We start from the raw sequence: 18,713 nt of genomic DNA, 5'->3' as shown, positions 1-18,713 counted from the left end.
ACGAAGATGAACGACTTTAAAATGGCCGCTGGCAACTTTGAGTTGTTTTCCCCACAGAAGTGGCAATACGCGTTACATTAAAATATTATATTTGACCCATTGACGTTCATTTAAAAAGTGATTATTGAGTGAGTAGCCAATCCTGTTCCTCTTTCGCTTTACTTTGAAAAGCCCCAGCGGAAAGTGTACCCGCCTCCCGATTGTGAGGTTGTAGATTGCCACCTTTAATTTGGTTTCGCTGTCGATTCGCTTGTGAGCGCGTTAACAGTTGTTTGGTTTTGTCCCATGGCGGGTTTGGAGCTATTGTATTCGTGTTGTGGCGACTCCATCTCATGTCCGCAGGACGCCGTTGTGTGTTTCGTCCACTGGGAGGTCGTCAAAAGCGGATACAAGTGCCTCGGCTCCGGGGATGAGGTAAACACACTCGCGTCGCTTTATCGTGTCATTTGAAGATAACTGGATGTTTTCTTCGGTGCAACTGTCCTGCGCATTTGCTTCACTTACTGGTGAGTGCTTTTAGCCGGTGATGCTAAAAGATACATGCTAATGCTAAGCGTTAGGAAGTCATGTGACACCGTCGCATTTTTAAAGGAGACATATTAGGCTTTTTTTTTTTTTAAAAGAGTGTCATTATCAGGTTGCCCCAGAAGTGTATTGCTGTCACACCAGAGGAAAAATTGAGCATCCCCTTTCAACGTAATAAATGTCACGTTTCAAAGTGATATTTCATCACGTTAAAACGTGTTAAGTTGTGCGGTAAATTTTAAAGCGAGAGATTTTGGAAACCCATTGAAGTGATTTCTTCAAGTTCAGGTCATTGGTGTGTGTGAATGTGTCGCCTTGTCGTATTTTCAATGTTGTGAAACACTTGAGAGGCAAAAAGTCTCCATCTATGACCTGGACTGGAAGGAATTCCTTCATTTTAGTTTGCCGAAAGTCGACCTGAGAATGATCAAGTTTCAGTGAATCACGTTGAAATATGAAAGTGAAAATGTTCATGTCAAAACATGAAAATCATCACGTAATAACGTGATACGGAACTTTTTTTCTGGCGTGGCGGCAGTACGCGTCTGTAGGTTGGAACAGAAATTCAGAGAGACCGGACGAGTCACAGAAAGAAGAGCGACATGGGATGTAGGGGGTTTCTTCTGTCATCTTTCCATCATCTTGTCTATTTCTTTTTTCTTTTGGTGGTCGTCAGGCTCGGAGCAGCGACAAGAAGTCGGAATTGTTGCCGTCGGACTGGAGCAGTAACAAAGTGGAATATGCCCTGAGGTACGCCTCGGAGCAGGGGGACGCTCAGCTGTTACTCAAAGCACTCCTGGTTGATTCGGCGCTCGTCTTCAACCTCATGGTAGGACATCAACGTTGTCATGATGGATTCGGGTTGCAAAATTTGAGGAATTTTCCAGGTTGGGGACTTTCCATGGGATGTAACACGGGATGATATAATTGTCCAACTTTCAGCCTCTCTACCGTAATTTCTCAGATTAAAATTGCCCTTTCCGAAAGCAGACTGTTTATTTTGGTGTTGAATTCAAAGATGACATGAGCAAATATCCGCTTTTACTTTGGAAACATTTTTTGCCAATCTTCTGGAAAGTGTTATGGACCTAGCCAACAGCTGAATCATAATCCATTTAGTTTTGTGTCAGTTTAAAATATTGTCCCGTTCCTCCATAGACAATTGGGAATTAAACATTTTTTGCAACATGGATAAAATTGGACCCATCTCACTCGTGAGCTATTTTAAGACCAGACGTCAACAACATTCCTGCCCCTCGCCAACATCATGTGTGAATCTAGATTTTTTTATTCTCTCTCCTATTTTTTTAATCAAATGATAACTAGGTAACAGATGTAGTTCTTGAAAAAAATGTTTGACATAAGTCACTTTTCTGTTTGTGAAAGAACCGCAGCACACAGCAGAGCTCGGACGTGATCGTCAACCTCAACGAGCACGTGGATGCCGCCCACCTGCGCACCTTCGACAGGTGGGTGCGACTTTGGGGGCCGGCTCGTTTTTAACATTCCAACATTTTATTATCCCATGATGTCGTTTTGCCTTGCAAAGTGGCCCATGTTTTGTTTTTGTTTTGTTTTGTGTGTGCAGAGTGTTCAAGGACGCAGGCGGTCTGGTGGCGGCCATTCGCTCTCGCCTGCTGCCGTCGCGGGACAAACGGACGCAAGCGGAGCAAAGTGAACGGACGCGCAGGTTGGACAGCCGCGACGATGACAACCTCGCTGACCCCTTGTGGGTTCCCGACAGGCACCCCCGACATGCCACGCAGCCACACTGGTACAAGTGAAATCACCGCCCTTTCCGGGTTGACAATTAAAAGTCGCCATGGTGACAAGCTTTGTCATCACGCGCGACGTCCGTGACGCGGACAAATGTATTAGGACGACGTCTCGTTGTTGCCGTATTAGCCATCGCCAATTAGCAAGTTCACTTTTCCAACATCTTGCTGCCGCAGAACTTTGTTGATGTGAGATGAGGAGTTTCATTCAGACAAAAGTAGTGCTTTGCCATCATCTTGTGACATGCTCGTGCCAAGGGAGTGTGTCGACATGGATCGGGGAGTTCCGCTTTAACAAACGTAGTGCCTCTCCGCCCCGACTGTGTCATCAGAGTGGCAGGGGGACTATGTTGACCTGAGTTGCGGAGTTTCATTTTGGTAAAAGTAGTGCTTTGTTCCCACTCTGTGGCATGTATACACCAGTTCAAACCGTTTTAAGTGGGTTGGGTCAGTTACTCACATATTTTTGCCCCACCCCCCATGAGTTTCTCCCCCATCACTTCAACTTGGATTCCCTGCCATCAAGAGGCTATAAGAGGGTGCCAAAGCACTACTTTTACAGTATATTAGGCAGGTCTTTATTAGGGTAAACAATGAAGGGGTGAGATATTCGGTAAATATCAGACATGTTCCACCCCAAAAATAAATAACTAAAAAATCTCTTCAAACTGTAAGCTCATGCCTGAAAGGCATGGGAGTACAAAATATTGTACTGTTTTAGTCGGCGTGGCAACAGGCTTTGGCACCGTCACGCCAATTTGATCACTTGACGGCATCCCGTCACATGTTTTTCAGGCACGATCCCATGGCGCCGCCGTTCTCGGTGGGAGGCGCCGATCTGGATCCGTTGGGGTGAGTCACCTACTTGCCGTGTCACACCCAGATTATTATTATATCTTGATTTTATATCTTGATATTATTATGATTTATTTTTCGATTTTTGCTGAAAAAAATTTGCTGAGTTTGGTCTCTCATGGAGTTGTATTTTCGTTTTCATCTTGTTATTTGGACACTCAACTGGTGTCCAAAATATTTATCCCAAATAAGACTTTTTCTTCAACATTGTCCTTATCACTCCATTTTGTCACTTTTTGGGCTGGATTGACACAATTTCATCATGTTTCCCTTTCAAATGATGTGCTTTCGAATTATTCTTCCCCCCCCCCCTTCCCAGCAAGTTTATCCAATTCAAGACTATTTCTTGACATTTTGCTTAAATTTTCCAAAGGAACGTCCTGTTCTTGTCCCAATACTTAAGTTCAACTTAAGTTCGCCTTCCTGCACGCGTGCCAATATTTGAGTTTGTCACGTTCTCTCGCCCTCCCAGCAGGTCAGTGTCAGGCGGTGGGATGATCGTCGACCCTTTGCGGATGGGCTACCCCCGCTCGGGTTTCGACCCGTCCAGCGGCATCCCGGACATCCTGCCCCCTGGCGCGGTGCCGCCAGGCGCCCGCTTCGACCCGTTCGGACCTGTCGGACACCACCGGGCCGGGTGAGACGCGCCGCCACCTCATTCGCTCACTCACGTGTGCTGCTTGGTGAAAAATTTGTCTCATGAAAGGCCGGTTGTGTTCCCTCAGGCCCAACCCGGACCACTTGCCCCCGCCGGGTTATGACGACATGTTCATGTAAGCCGCTTTCCCGGCTGCCACTCGCCGCTTCCTGTCCTCTCGCCAATCAGAGCCCAGAGGGTAATCGGCAAAGTAACGAAACTTCGCAATTCGCCCAAAAGCAAGTTGGAATTGTTAAGAACTGAAACATGTTTTGGTGTGAATTTGTCAGGAAATATTGAAGGAAAAGGGAACTCGTAGGGCCCGATCGATATGGATTGTGTTTCTTTCTGACTTTTTTGAGGCAGATTCTGTTTTCTGGCAGAATAAAAGTCCAACAGTCTAAAAAAAAAAATTACAAAAATAACTGTGGGTCCCTTCATGCTTAAAACGATGATATGAATTGCAGGCAGAGCATTTGACTGTTTAACAAAACGTTGTCCTTGAGTAATTGTTTAGCTTTACAACATGGGCAAAATCAGCCAAGACACTTTGGGGGGTGCGGGGGGGGGGTTATTTCTTTGAATGTCATTATCGTTGTCTTATGTTGTAATGTAAGTAAACAATCGGCAGATTTTTGCACATCTTAAAAGAGATCGTTATGGCTGATTATTCAATGTGTAATATGCCCAAGTAAATATGTAAATTATCTCTTAAAAAAATGTGTGAATGTCCTTTTCAAAAAGTCAACTTTTGTTTCAAAGTTTGTCACGATCAAGGATTGCATCCCGTAAGTCAAACTTCAACCTCAGCATTTTTACTTAGAGCTCATTTAACGCACATGAAACAATGACAACAAAAATGCCACTTTAAGTGTGTGACCCAAAACATTTTTGTGTCAAAATTTCACATTTCTTCAATTCTTATGTCAACGTTACCACGATTTCTACCTTTTACCTTCTAACCAACCCTAGTGAGGATCAAGCGGTTCGGAAAATGGATGGATGGATGACCTTCTAACCATATATGCCTCCCACATGACGCCATTTTTTTATTTTCAATTTTTTTTTTTAGTCCCGTTTCCCAAATTGTCTTCACTTTTTAATTCTAGTAGATTCCCCAAAACCGTTGTCCAAATTACAACAATTTCTTGACATTTTCTTCACTTTTGTGTCCCAAACATTTGTCCTAATTCACTTTTTCTTCTCCATACTTCCCTTTCTGTCGATGTCCCGATATTTTTGCCCCGATTCCACCTTTCTTCACTTTAGTTGAAATGATCACAATTTCTTCACGTTTGCCTCCCCAGTTGCACATTTTCTGCACTTTGTTGTATCAATACTTTCAAATTCTGCACTTCCTTCATTTTTGCCTTTTTTTGCCCAGCCTCCACCTTTTCTTCACGTTTACCTCGCAGCAGGCGGGCAAGTGTCCCAAGACCTTTTAGCCCGCCTGATGCCATGTATTGGCCCCACGCCGGCGAAGTTCACAGCCGAGTCGCTTTGCTGTCACTCGGCCGGTGGCGCGGGTCCCAGTTGCTCGGTCTCGGTCGGCGGGTCCTCCCCGGCAGCGAGCTGCTTCATCCTCATGTTGACGGAGCCGTACGTCCGCTTGGGCCGCAGGAAGGGCGCCCGCCGGCGGCGATACGGGAAGAAGATGGCGTGTCCCCGGCACACGGAGGCCATGAGGAGCAGGGAGAGGAAGATCCCGCCCAGGGTGAGCAGCCCCAGGCCGGCGATGATGCATTTGTCGAGGTGAGAGCCCAGCCGGGCGTAGTACAGCTCCAGCTGCTCCATCTGCCGGGCCGGCAAGGCGTCGCGGTCCACGCGGGCTTCCCTGGGGATGGCATATGCCACCAGGACCAGCGAGATGCCGCTCAACAGCAACACCACGGCCAAAGCCAGGCCCGCGTCGGACGAGCGGCGACCGCCGCCGCCGCCGTCCGGTGCAGTCCAGTCAGCATTGGAATCCCGGACCGCGTCGTTGTCGTCCTCATCGTCGCGAGGCGGAACAGCTGAGTCCTGAAGGAGACAGACAAATGTTGATTCGCTTTCATTTGCTTGCTATGTGACGCAACGTACAGAATCTGAATCTGAATACTCATCTTGGCTACTCCTTTGCAACATTGTTTTCGACTACGACTCTACTCTGAGCCAACTAGCTGTGTGAATTAAAAAAAACAAAATTATACTAAGACGTTTTTCGCCGAAAAAAACGACTTACATGGTCGTTTTTTTCAGCTAAAAATGCCTTACTATACATGGCCGTTTCTTTCGGCTAAAAACGCCTTACTATACATGGTCGTTTTTTTCGGCGAAAAATGCCTTACTATACATGGTCGTTTTTTTCAGCTAAAAACGCCTTACTATACATGGTGGTTTTTTTCGGCGAAAAATGCCTTACTATACATGGTCGTTTTTTTCGGCGAAAAATGCCTTACTATACATGGTCGTTTCTCTCGGCTAAAAACGCCTTACTATACATGGTTGTTTTTTTCGGCGAAAAATGCCTTACTATACATGGTCGTTTTTTTTCAGCTAAAAACGCCTTACTATACATGGTCGTTTTTTTTCGGCGAAAAACCCCTTAGTATACAGTACATGGTCGTTTTTTTCGGCGAAAAATGCCTTACAATACATGGTCGTTTTTTTCAGCTAAAAACGCCTTACTATACATGGTCAGTTTTTTTGGGCTAAAAACGCCTTACTATACATGGTCGTTTTTTTCGGCGAAAAACGCCTTAGTATACATGGTCGTTTTTTTCGGCGAAAAAAGCCTTACTATACATGGTAGGTTTTTTTTCGGCTAAAAACGCCTTACTAAACATGGTCGTTTGTTTCAGCGAAAAACGCCTTAGTATACATGGTCGTTTTTTTCGGTGAAAAACGCCTTACTATACATGGTCGTTTTTTTCGGCTAAAAACGCCTTACTAAACATGGTCGTTTGTTTCGGCTAAAAACGCCTTACTATACATGGTCGTTTTTTTCGGCGAAAAACGCCTTACTAAACATGGTCGTTTGTTTCGGCTAAAAACGCCTTACTATACATGGTCGTTTGTTTCGGCTAAAAACGCCTTACTATACATGGTCGTTTTTTTCGGCGAAAAACGCCTTACTAAACATGGTCGTTTGTTTCGGCTAAAAACGCCTTACTATACATGGTCGTTTTTTTCGGCGAAAAACGCCTTACTAAACATGGTCGTTTTTTTTCGCCTCATTAGTATAATTAATGAGAGAAGAACCTTGCAGCTTCTTGAGGTGGTCGGAGAGCAACCCGTCACCTCCTGGTGCCGTTGTTGCTCATGGTCGGGCTGGTAGGAAGCATTGCGGAATCCTCGGCAAACATCGCTTGCCTTGTTCGCGTTAGGCAGCTCACGGAGCTCTACGATTTCCAGTGATGAGTCCATGGAAATGCAGTCGTGTCGTTGCGACTCCTCCAATCAGCATCTTCCTCACTGGACACAATGACATTACCATTATTATCATTATTAGAGAGTCCTCTTTGTTTTACACTCGCTAACAAGTTTCTAATTGGTTTCCTTGACAACACAAACATTAGCCTCCAATTTTCTTCCATTGTATTCCTTCTAACAGGGTTTAACTTCTTTTTCGCTTGCATGAACATTAAAATTTGAGCTCAATCTGGCACGAACACAAAAACAGATTTACACTTCCTCACATATTGATGAAATAAAAAATAAATAAATAAATGTTTAAAACATTTATACACACACACATAATTCTTTTACGTGAAATTATGACAACATAGTGAGGCGCCTCCAACCTCAAAAGCAAAGGCAACCACCCACCACCGTGTCACCTCTCACGCGCATGCGCACCGGGCGGAAGGCGCGCGCGACCTTGCGACGACGTCCACTTGACTCCACACACACGCGCGCACACGCACGCAGGGCTGGGCCACACCTGACGAGCATCCAATTCAGACATGATCAATCACACCCCGAATGGGATCATGATAACCGGCGCATGAAGAAAGGAAGAAAAAGAAGAGGAGGAGAGCGTTTACCAGGCAGCAGGCAGGCAGAAGATGAAGATGGATGGACGACGAAAGGACGACCAAAGAGCAGACGGAAGGGGGGGACGAGAGCGCAGCAACGCGCATGAGCACAAGGGGTAGACGCGGCACTCTGTTGTACCGCGGTTGGCCGCTAGAGAGCATGTTCGCGCACCGACTCAAAGGACACTTCGGATTCAAATAAATCTGCTTTGAGGAAGAAATGGCCTGAACGAATGTGAATTTTCACAAACATTACCAACAGAGCAACACAGGAAGGCTCTGCATTTTCAGTTTAATATTTTATATCAAATTAATGATCTGATATCGAGCCTGATTTGAGTTTCTCCACGTGATTTAAAAAAAAATATTTGGCTTATTTTTATATTGGCATATTTACATTTTAATATATACTAAATTTAATGAAACGCAGGAATTGATCATATTAGTCTTTATCGTTTAAAGGCCAAATTGAGCGTCACAATGTTTAAATTCTATTTGAATTATGTGTGGAGACTTCATGACAAATGAAATGTTTACATTTGATGTTAAATGTTTTAACAACATACAAAACGATGTATTAGGATAGACCAACATGACTGTTTTCAATATATCCGGTCATATAAAATGAAGACAAATGCAAGTTTTCCTTCACACTTCTACACATTAAAAAATTAAATGTGTAAATAGCTTGCTTTTATGTGAATTAAGAGCAACGAGATGTTGAATAAAGCTTCCTAAGAAAATTACGGTAATATCCGGCTAAATATATTGCCGCTATTACTACAGCATTGGTCCAATCACTTCAAACACACGTTACTTTGTGCATTGGATTTCAATTTCACAAATCAAACTACAAAGTTACACAAAGATAAGATCAAGATATAGTTCAATACACTTGCCAAACACGTGTGTAGATGCTACACACATAAACGAGCAAGAACACTGAAATAGTCGAGCAGATTCCAACAACAAAAATAAAACCAAAAACGTTTTACAAACTTCTGAGGACAATAGCGCCAATGTCATATTTTGGGCTCACAGCTAGAACAAATAACACCAAATCCTTGTACATCCTAATCTCAGCCTCATAGTTTTCCTTGACTCAAGAACAAACAACAAAAACAAACACTTTTACATAAGTTTACACAAAACCATAAAGTCCTTTTGCAGTCACGCAAAGACATTAACACATTCATAATTAACAAACATTAGCGTGCTAGCATTATCTCCATGTGACCAGTTGTGTCAGGGTTAGCATTAGGTGGGTAATGACAGTTTACATGTATCAGAGTTAGCCTTAGCTTTAGTATGAGAAGTCACATTAGCTTACAAGCGCTATCTCAGTAGTAACAAGTCACGTTAGTGTGCTAGTGTTAGCTCCACAGCAACTGGTCATGCGACATAATTAAGTCGGTAATGACCTGTGATGTTATTTTAACAGCTCACACTACTTTGCTAAGAGTCCTGTTAAGGAGTTAACATTAGCTCTGTCATGTCCAATCACGTTAGCAAGCAAGCGTTATTTTCACAGTGACTGGTCATACCCGTCAGCTCAAGTAATGACCAGTAACGTTAGCATGAAAGCATTAGCACCATAGCTAACAGTCATGTTAAGGTGTTAACGGTAGGCCTTTGATGAACAATCTTATTAGCGTGCTAGCACATTTTTGATGGCAGCCACTTGGTTAGTGGCTCTGCCTCTCCGACACAACGTCCTGCAGCCTCTTTAGCAAAATGTCGGGGCCACTTGCGCTGTTCTCGGGACACGCCCGCTTGCTGGGGGAGTCACATGCTGACGATATCATCAGCTCGCCCTCCATGCCGAGGGCTCTTTTGCGGCCGTTGCAACCTTGACGCAGCATCCGGTTGATGTCAGACAGATCCTGAGGTAGAAAGGAATGAGTTAGCATTAGCACTGCGGGAGTATGCTTGTATGCTATCACAAAAACTAACATGAATGACAAAATAACTCTTCATTTCAAGTTTTTTGTACTGCGCAGAGAAAAATATACAACTTAGAAACCACCCTCCCAAAAAACAAAACAAACAAAAAAAGATCAAATGATTTTCCACTTAATGTTTTACCCAACCCCAAAAATTACTTCCCCAAAAAGTCAATGTCCCCAAGTGAAAGAAGCACATCTTAGGACTAGTGTTTTCTTCTGGAACTACTACCTTGTCTCTGGACTATAACCTTCCGTGTGGACTAGTAGCTTGTTTGTGATGTGAGATGAGCTTACCTTGGAGGGGCTGCTGTTGATGCGGAAGGTGAAAGAGTTTGGCGCCAGGCCCCTCGCCGACGCTTTGTGGGGCGACACGTAAACGCTATGACGCTGAGACACTCGGCGAGGAGACGGCGGGTGGCAACGCACTGAAGGGAACGGAGACATGGGCGGGGCGTCCGTCTGGCGCACACGCGCAGCAATACACAACACGCACAAAAACCACAAATGTATACAGTAACACACAAAAACACACACAGCCAAACACAAACAACACACATGCAGACACATGACGGCAAGTTAATTTCAAGTCATTCAACTGAATTGTTGCATATGCGTGGTGGTGTGCGGGTACCCTGTTGTCATGCGTAGCATATCTCATGGCAAAACTTTTCATCTTGATCACATAGACGTTGTTGTAAAACTGAATCAGGTCGCCGCGTTCCTCCTCGCCCGCCTGCGTCGTATCGGTAGCTGCAAAAAGGAGACGTGAATGTCGAGAGTACGCGGTCGCGTTAGCGTGCTAGCCTCAGCACGTTAGCTTACGTTCTGCTCCAGACGTAGGATCAACCTCCATGTTTTCGTCTGTTAGCCCACCCTGCTGTCTGGGAGTGCGATGCAGGAGGACACTGCGATACACCTACAGACACGCACACAACACAACAGTGGGCACACACATTGTCACCATGGCAACAGACGGGTGACTGCCTGCGGGCCGCAGGTAGGTGGGCGTGCCCTCACATGGCTGCTGGCCTGCGGTTGGCTGCGGTAGCACTTCATGATGTCCTGGAACGTGTGCGCCTCCTTGGAGATCTGCGGCAGGAAATACACACATAACCAAGCATTAGCATTCCATTCGGTCACTCAATGCCAACATTAGTTCCTCGCCGACGATTCACATGATCGTGTTAGCATCAGCTCTCAAATGACTACTCACATTAGCGAGCAAACATTAGCTCTCGGGTGACCAATCACATGAGCCTACTAGCATTAGCTCCCGAACAACGAATCACACTAGCATGGTAGAATTAGCTCTCTAACGACTAATTACATTAGCGTGCTAGCATTAGCTCTATGATGCTCAACTATGTTTAGTGTCTTACAAACTCTACTGAACAGTAAGTATACAAAGTTATTGAGAGAGGAGGAGAGCATGTGTGTGCAAGTTTGAGTGAGAGAGCATGCGAGAGTGCGTGTAGCAGACAGAGTATGTGTGTGAGCACGGGCGGGTGGCCAACTTTGGCGATGATGTAGACAGTGCAGAGCAGCATCTGGTCTAGGTGCCGGTCCCTCATGAGTTGGGTGGCATGAAGCAGAGCGTGTTCAAAGGCTGTCCAGATCTTTGCACGCAGCTCCGACGAGATGTCCAGTCGGGCGCACAGATCACGAAGGCGCACGCTGGCCAGGTGGTACACCTACCATGCACACGCAAAGGTCAGAGGTCAAAAGAGCAGATGCCACGAGTCTCCAAGCGGCCCGCCGCCGATATCGTTCGCACCTTGCGGAAGAAAAGTGCCAGGGATCCGGTGCGCTGCGGCCGGCCGCTGGCCGGCTGGGCGTTGGCGAGTGCAGCGACGGGCGCGGGTGCGGGAAGGGGGCGGCCGGGGGATGCTGTCAGCAGGAACTGAGTGGGGCCGCCGGCCGATGGATCACACGGTTGGACAGGGATCAGCGTGATGGTGTGCTCGCTGCCGCCGCCTGAACGCACGTGTTAGTGAGGCTACGCATTAGGGCTGGCACCCGCCAATCATTTTAATCGTTGATTATTCCATCGATTAACTGAATAATCAGATAAGATTTGAAATTGTCTTCAAAGGTCGTGGGCGTGCCAGAGCCCATCCCAGCTGTCTTCACCGCATTTGTTTCTGAGTTTTTTTTTTTGAGGTGCGCGCTCATTCCCTGTTTTTCTTTTTTAATTCAATTTGTCACGTTGGGTGCGACTCCCACCTTGCAGCGGTATGCTGAGCACGGTGGTCTGCCCCGCCTGCGGGCCGATCTTCAAGGTGCCGGTGGAGCTGAGCGTCAGGCGCTTGGCAGGTGACGTGACAGGGCTGGCCGCCACCACGGGGGCCGGCGGGTCGTCGCCGAAGAGACGGCGCTTGGCGCTGCCGGCGGCCGGAGAGCTGTAGCAGTCGTGCACCGACAGTGGGGACGGCGGAACTTCTACAGGGAACAACAGAACAAAGTTTGTGAAATGAACAACGGATCACTTTGATTAATCAAAATGATTTTGCTGGGCGGACAGCAAAATTTGACAATATTGGGCGGGCCTTGGACAAAGACAAGGAACGTTCATGGGCATTTGGACGTTTACCTTTCCGCATGCTGCCCACGCCTGAGCGGACTTCTCTGATCCGAGGGTGAACGATGGGCGACAGTGTCATCAGGGGAAGTTGGGACTGGGCGCCACCGGTGGAAGCGGAACTGCCGGAGTCCAGACAGGATGGGAAGTTCACCTGAAGCAAAGAACAAAAAACATTTCCAAAGGGTCCAGCCAGTCAATCACCAGCGGTCCGCGGTCAAGGAAAGTTATTTGCCTACCTCACATTTTTGTTGAAGTGAGACTAAATGTCATTACGGATGTCATTTTCACTTGTGGGTAATTTCGTGGCATTGCACTGACCTCCTCGACGGTGGGCACCTTATTGCCGGCGGCACTCAAGGCGTTCCACAGGGCAGAGTCTGCAGTCCACGCTCGGCTCTCCAACACCTGCTCCTCGATCAGGTTCAGATGCTTGACCATGTCTCGGGACAGGCCTTCCTCGGAACGGATGAACACCTCAATCACCTGCGCACGCACATCGGCAAAGCTCTGATATGTGTATGTTTGTGTGTGTGTGTGTGTGTGTGTGCGTGTATGCACGCGGATACGTGCGAGACCTTGAAGAAGTAGAAGGGAGCCAGCTTGAAGACGTTAATGATCCACGGGAAAGTCCGCTGGGAGCTGTAGGAGAACAAAACCACCTCCAAGCAACATGCCAGAAGGGAACAGTGGAAGATGTCCTTCTCCAGTAGAACCTGCCACACACCCACATGCGCACGTCATATCATATTATTATATTACGTAATCACCAATAGAACACAGGATGGTTTCACCAAAAACACCAGTGTCTCAATAAAAAGTCGAGGAAACAATTTTTTGACAAGAAACATAGTCAAGCAGAACAATGACTTGGGTGCTAGGATTTAAGAGATTTGGATCACATACACCGCAAAAAATGTTTTCATTTTTTTACATGCCATTCACTATTCACTCCGGGTATAGATTCATCTTTTCTCATGCTCACGATACACACATTCAACTAGCCAGCGCAATGCATTTTTGCTGTTCCTAACAGACAGACACATTCTCCGTTCAAGTGTCGCGTGCCTAAACTTGTCCAACTTCCAAGTTGCCATTTCTCGCCCTCACAATCAACATGCCGATCCGAGATTCAGTGCGCAATCTTTATCTTCCACTCAAAAGCTGTGCAGCGGATCCCCAATTTAAAGAAACGCAACACCACCATCTCCTGGCATCTATTAGTCATTGCAGCGCTTTGCAAACCTAAATTTCAGGGTAGCGAAAAACATATTGGCGAATATATACATCAGTGGCAGTGAATGAGTGTGTGTGTGTGTGTGTGTGTGTGTGAGCGCACACACTTACACTCATGTCTTTCCCTTGCAGCCTCTTGGTCTCTTGCATCAAGACGTTCTCCAGAACTTTGTAGAAGAGAATTTCAGCTAGCTTCAGGCGACTCTCAGCAAAATCTGCCCACACACACACACACACACACACACACACACACAAAATTAAGATTATATACCACCAGATGCACTTGCAGGCATTTTGTCTATTGAGTAAATGAGGTTAAAGATGTCTATTCTTTTAAAGAGCCTATTTTCTAACATTATTTTAGTGATAGGCCGATAGTCACCAACATTGATGCCCCATATTTGGGGCCAATATTCATTGCGAGTAACACAAGTGATACAAATCCCCCGTGTGTGAGCGTACCGATGTGTGACCCCGACGAGTGATCCGAGTCGTTGGTGTAGTGTTCTTTGAAGGTCTGTCCCAGCATCTTCACCTGGCTCACGATGGACTCCGCGGGGTCTCGAGAGCATGACCTCAAGTCCAAAACAGTTTCCCCTCATCATTTGAAGCATTTTTTTTTTCAAACTCAGATAGAAAGAAAAGCAAGGTTACTTGAAGATGCGCAGCAACTGCTCACTGGGCGCACTCCTGAGCCCGGCCACCATGCTTTGAAGACGGCTGACGCTCTGCGTGGCCGCCGACACGGGCGTCACCAGCACGTCCTTCTCCTTCAGGTACGCCCGACCCGTCAGAGGCGTCGAAGGTGCCAGGGAGGCCGACTGCACACAGTTTCACTTCCTGTTAGCTACGCACCTGAGATTTTTTTAGCATTAGCAGTATTGCATTTCTATTAGAGTTTGCCTCAGTGCTTTTCTGTTAGCGTCAGTAACTTCTTATTCGCATTTGTGGGGCCTGTTCCAATTGGCGGCTGTCCGATTCTGTTAGCACTCACTATCATTAGCATCAATAAGTGCCTGTTTCCATTTACCTCGATGACTTTCAGTGAGCCTTTGCAATCATTAGCGCTGCTGCGTTCCTTAACGTGATTCTGCTACCGTCAGAATGTTCTCATTAGCATGACTGAGTTCCCGTCCCTAGTTAGTCAGTAACTTCTCATTAGCATTAACGGGGTTCTGTTCTAATTAGTGCAAGTGTGTTTCTGCTACTGTCAGTATGTTCTCATTCACACTGGTGTGTTATTTTTTTTCAGTTAGCCCCATAAACGTCTAAGTGTGATTCTGTTTGCACGCAATATCATTAGCAATGGTACATGCCTGTTCCAATTAGCCGCGGTGTCTTTCTGTTAGCATTTGTTATGATTAGCATTGATATGTTTCTGCCCCAGTAGATGCCAGTGCGATTCTGTTTGCAGTCGTTGTCATTAGCAGTAGTCCGTGCCTGTTCTAATGATCTTCAGTGTCTTTCTGTCAGCATCTGCTCTCATTAACCAGTGTGATTTTGTTAGCATTTATTCTCGTTAGCAATAGCACGTACTTGATGGCGGCATCGCGTTTATGTTCACTAGCTACTCATTTGCATCAGTGTGTTCCTGTTACAGTTAGCAACAACGCCTTTCTGTTAGCATGCTGCATTTGCGTGTGCGTCAGCAGGATGACCGTGACATGCCGCATTTTACCTTCTCAACGTGATGCTGCAATTGTGCCTGAGCGCTGGTGGCCTGTCCCGTGCCTATGCCCGCGGGCCAGCGCAAGCTTTTCCTGGGCGTTCCGATTTCCTCGTCGGCATCGGCGTCCAGGAAGATGCGTTCGTCAAAGTCTCCTACCGTCAAGACGTACTCCTCGTACTGGCGATTGAGCGCTTTGCTGATGAGCAAAAACAAAGGAAGGCGTCAGAAGCCCCTAACGCAAAACCACGACAAGCATCAGCTTACTTGTTGTCAATAAAGTTGTGAGGATCCAAAAGTTCGGTCAGAAGATCCTCGTTGCCCTTCAGTATCTGGTCAGGAAGAAAATCAAGTCAGAGATTCTTTCTTTGTGCTCCGAGAGGAGTATGACTCAATGTCGAATCGTCCCTCACCAGACCAAACTTCTTTTCCCTGCTTCACAGATTTAAAATTGGACATCATTGGATTTTATATTGATGATTTAAAAAATGATTTTTTTCCCCAACAGCCAGCTGCTATCCTGGGCCAACAACAGCCAACTCAACGCTCATTGACTGACTCCTACTCAACAGAGCAAGCCTCGCCTTTTAAGGCCACACACGGTCAAAGACATAGACAGTGAAAACATGAGAACGGTGACCCCAAGTGGACAAAAACAATGCAATGCGACGGAACATAATGCCACATAATATCATGGGATACTATGGATAGTCAATAAGAGTCATTGGGACACATGAGGAGCCATTGGTGGACATTATGGGACAAAATGAGAGCGAATTGGCCACAGGGGGAAGTTAAGACACATTGCAGGGGATATAGCGGGGCACGACATAAGGAAGTGGCTTTGTGTACCTGTTTGCGAAAGAGCTTGAGTATGTAAGGCCTGAAGTAGTGCTGTTTGATGCCTTTGGCTTCCACCACCAGGCCATCGTGGAGCTCGCACAATCTCTCCAGCACGCACGGAGACGCCTCGTCGGCGCACGCCTGGACTTCATCCCCCGACGTACCTGGCAGGCACGTAAGGATTGCGAGCGCAAAACACGTTGATATTTGAATTTTGTTTCCGTTTTGCCGCTGTCACGCCCGACGAATCTAACCCTCACCGATCAAAGGTGATCCTAAATGAATCAGCTGCCTTAATTAGCCCCACTGTGACATCACAGTGGGCCATAGGGGCTTGTGCACTGACTGATTTTAGAAATGCCCGATGATGTACTTGAATGTCACAAGTTTTTGTATGAAGTGATGCCGACGGCGACAGTGTGGATTTCTGACCGATGAAGGCGGGGTTGATGAGCTCCTTCCTGTTGGCGCACATCAGCGCGTTTCCAAAGACCAGGTCCAGACAGCACAGCAGCAGGTGGTACGAGTTCACCAGGTCATCACCGATCATGTGAAAGTTACCTGGTGTAGAAGTAGAAATATAGACAAGTACAGTGTCTATTCGAGGTAAAGACTCCAATCCGTAGCAATTTGATCAAACGTGTTCTTTCAGAAGTGTTGATCATGGTGGAAGCCCTTCACATTAATCAGCGGCCAAAAAGCACCTCTCACGGAAATGGCCGACAATTGAAGGAGTTGAGGTTTGGCGGCCTACCTTTGGTGTAGACAAAGAGCGTCCAGCAGAACTTGAAGACGTCGGCGGTGTGACAGGGCAGCCGTCGGTGCTTCCGACCGCGGGGCTGGCGTGGCGGAGGGGGCGGAGCCTCGGAGCCCGTCGGGCTGCGGAACATGGCGGCAAAGATGGGCTGGAACTTGCGGAAGATGACGGTGGAAACTTCAAAGTTGCGCTCCAGACGCTCCATGCGCAGGCGGAAGTTCTCGCACAGATTGGACATGTCGGACCACTTGCGCATCTTGGAGAAGAACTCGATCAGGCTGCCGGATGCATGAAAAACATGAAACATTTATTATTATTATTATTTTTTTTTTTACCAGAACCACAAGATGGTTTATTTTGCTTATAAAATTATATCCATGTAACATTAAAGATATTTTCTTCTAATAAAAAATATCCTAATTTCACCTGAGTTTGGCGGTGCGCAGGATCCTGGTGAGCGACACGCAGTTTCCCTCCATCAGGCCTTTGCCCACCGTGGGCGTGCTTCCTTTCCTGCAGGCCGCGTACAGCGAGCACGCCAACCAGTGCACCACCTCGCCCTGTAAGCGCACATCCACCCAGCAACTCACAATCACTTTCACACAAATACAAGAAACAACGCAGTGCTGTCCTGCAACCACAGGCGATCGAGCATCAGCCAAGAACACGCCCCTGAGGATATTGATCAGAACAAAGCAGGTTGGGGGCCATCGCAGGCAGGTTCTTATTAATAGAATCCTTGACATAGAGTTGGTTGTTGTGGAATTTCATTTTATGGGGGCAAATTCAAACCAGACGATTTTAAAATACTGAAATTTGAATAAATAACAATAACCAAGGTGTTGCATTAGATTTTAAAAAAGTGATCATTTCAAAATTTGAACAATGGCAGAAATTTCTAGAAGGAAATGGTGTTGTATATTAATCTGAGAAAAAAGTTTACAGTCTTCAATTGAGTGAATAGGATTAATTATTAACAATATCATACGATGATAACATTATTACATTTAATTTGAGCAACTGTTTTATTTCAGAAGTGTCTATCAAACTGTCCGTCACGTTAATCAAGACCCAAGAAGTAGACGTTTCCTAAAGGTCGGTGACGTCAAGTAATAATAATAGTACATTTTATTTATAAGCGCCTTTCAAGACACCCAAGTAGACGTTTCCAAAAGGTCGGTGACGTCAAGTGCTGCCTTCATAGACAGTTTGAATTTACAAACAATCTGAAGCGCTATAAAAACGCCATGCACTCCCAAAATCTGTCGTCATATGTTATTGTTTAGCTGTAAAGGACTCCAATCGCTTGTTCACGCCCAAACTTCGACGTCACCCGCAGCGTTGTCGTTGTTGTTTGTATGGTGAGGCGGAAGCTGTCAGAGTTCAAGTAGCGCCCTGCAACTTACCTCCAGCGTGTACGTGTTCCAGATGGCCGTGAAGTTGTCCATGGCCTCGGTCGCAGTGCGCTCGTCCATGTTGAGCTCCTGACACAGCGTCTCCAAACTCCTCCGCGCTACACTCTCCTCCATGCGGCCCGACTCTGAATCGGACGACTCGTCGCCCCGCATCGTGGCTGGTCGGGTGACTATCGCGATCGGCAAACTTGTGGTGGCCGCAGCGAAGAAGATGGAAGAAAAGGAGCAAAAAAAAGCTCCCCGAAATGAAAACAAACCAAAACAAAAACACCACCCTTGTCCGGTGGCTCAGACGACCTAGCTCCACTTCCGTTCACGAGTGGCGCCAAAACTGCCGAGCGAGGCCCAATAGGAGACGAGGGGCGTGTCTATCACGTGAGATACTCACCCAACCCGTGCCTGCTGATGTCTCATCACTTCCGGATTGTTTCGAAAAAAAATAACATAAAACCAACTGCCAACAA

General features: G+C 46.5%; 3 protein-coding genes across 8 annotated transcripts; 1 reads left to right on the top strand and 2 right to left on the bottom strand.

The window, feature by feature from the left end:
- Positions 1–170: 170 nt before the first annotated feature.
- psmf1 (proteasome inhibitor subunit 1) lies at positions 171–4,540 on the top strand. Of its 2 annotated transcripts, none has more exons than XM_086117100.1 (7): positions 171–414; positions 1,202–1,354; positions 1,912–1,994; positions 2,114–2,299; positions 3,096–3,152; positions 3,631–3,792; positions 3,881–4,540. In XM_086117100.1, the coding sequence occupies exons 1-7, from the start codon at positions 286–288 to the stop codon at positions 3,930–3,932; spliced, it is 822 nt and encodes a 273-aa protein (XP_085973226.1). In that variant the 5' UTR covers positions 171–285; the 3' UTR covers positions 3,933–4,540. The 2 variants fall into 2 exon arrangements, with proteins under 2 accessions (XP_085973226.1, XP_085973225.1); XM_086117099.1 differs by having other exon boundaries at positions 3,628–3,792.
- Positions 4,541–4,616: 76 nt separating this feature from the next.
- Positions 4,617–7,958, bottom strand: tmem74b (transmembrane protein 74B). 5 transcript variants are annotated; one of them, XM_086117102.1, is made up of 4 exons: positions 7,818–7,958; positions 7,600–7,714; positions 7,033–7,245; positions 4,617–5,811 (listed from the first exon to the last, which is right to left on the bottom strand). In XM_086117102.1, the coding sequence occupies exons 3-4, from the start codon at positions 7,195–7,197 to the stop codon at positions 5,299–5,301; spliced, it is 678 nt and encodes a 225-aa protein (XP_085973228.1). In that variant the 5' UTR covers positions 7,198–7,245; positions 7,600–7,714; positions 7,818–7,958; the 3' UTR covers positions 4,617–5,298. The 5 variants fall into 5 exon arrangements, with proteins under 5 accessions (XP_085973228.1, XP_085973231.1, XP_085973232.1 ...); XM_086117105.1 differs by having other exon boundaries at positions 7,611–7,714; XM_086117106.1 differs by having other exon boundaries at positions 7,651–7,714.
- A 663-nt stretch (positions 7,959–8,621) lies between these two features.
- On the bottom strand, positions 8,622–18,567 carry rbl1 (retinoblastoma-like 1 (p107)). Its single transcript, XM_086117949.1, has 21 exons — positions 18,241–18,567; positions 17,261–17,394; positions 16,832–17,112; positions 16,510–16,638; positions 16,087–16,241; positions 15,502–15,566; positions 15,247–15,433; positions 14,223–14,389; positions 14,031–14,143; positions 13,680–13,783; positions 12,911–13,048; positions 12,654–12,818; positions 12,345–12,486; positions 11,978–12,193; positions 11,529–11,728; positions 11,269–11,445; positions 10,772–10,843; positions 10,577–10,670; positions 10,386–10,504; positions 10,049–10,213; positions 8,622–9,691 (listed from the first exon to the last, which is right to left on the bottom strand). The coding sequence occupies exons 1-21, from the start codon at positions 18,400–18,402 to the stop codon at positions 9,494–9,496; spliced, it is 3,183 nt and encodes a 1,060-aa protein (XP_085974075.1). The 5' UTR covers positions 18,403–18,567; the 3' UTR covers positions 8,622–9,493.
- Between the last annotated feature and the right edge of the window lie 146 nt (positions 18,568–18,713).

Source organism: Hippocampus guttulatus, chromosome 8, assembly GCF_054856545.1.
Source record: "Hippocampus guttulatus isolate MCC_2025c chromosome 8, RoL_Hgut_1.0, whole genome shotgun sequence".
Taxonomy (NCBI): Eukaryota; Metazoa; Chordata; class Actinopteri; order Syngnathiformes; family Syngnathidae; genus Hippocampus; species Hippocampus guttulatus.
The sequence above is the reverse complement of the archived record's forward strand: the minus strand, read 5'-3'. Positions and strand labels throughout refer to the sequence as shown.

Coding starts and splice junctions, on each gene's coding strand:
- psmf1 (XM_086117099.1), top strand. CDS start 286: ATGGCGGGTTTGGAGCTATTGTATTCGTGTTGTGGCGACTCCATCTCA. Junction 1,995..2,113: donor CACCTGCGCACCTTCGACAG/GTGGGTGCGACT, acceptor TTGTGTGTGCAG/AGTGTTCAAGGACGCAGGCG. Junction 3,153..3,627: donor GCCGATCTGGATCCGTTGGG/GTGAGTCACCTA, acceptor TCGCCCTCCCAG/CAGGTCAGTGTCAGGCGGTG.
- rbl1 (XM_086117949.1), bottom strand. CDS start 18,402: ATGCGGGGCGACGAGTCGTCCGATTCAGAGTCGGGCCGCATGGAGGAG. Junction 16,242..16,509: donor CATCAACCCCGCCTTCATCG/GTCAGAAATCCA, acceptor CGTGCCTGCCAG/GTACGTCGGGGGATGAAGTC. Junction 15,434..15,501: donor CACAACTTTATTGACAACAA/GTAAGCTGATGC, acceptor TTTGCTCATCAG/CAAAGCGCTCAATCGCCAGT.
- tmem74b (XM_086117102.1), bottom strand. CDS start 7,197: ATGGACTCATCACTGGAAATCGTAGAGCTCCGTGAGCTGCCTAACGCG. Junction 5,812..7,032: donor CCACCTCAAGAAGCTGCAAG/GTTCTTCTCTCA, acceptor TGTCTCCTTCAG/GACTCAGCTGTTCCGCCTCG.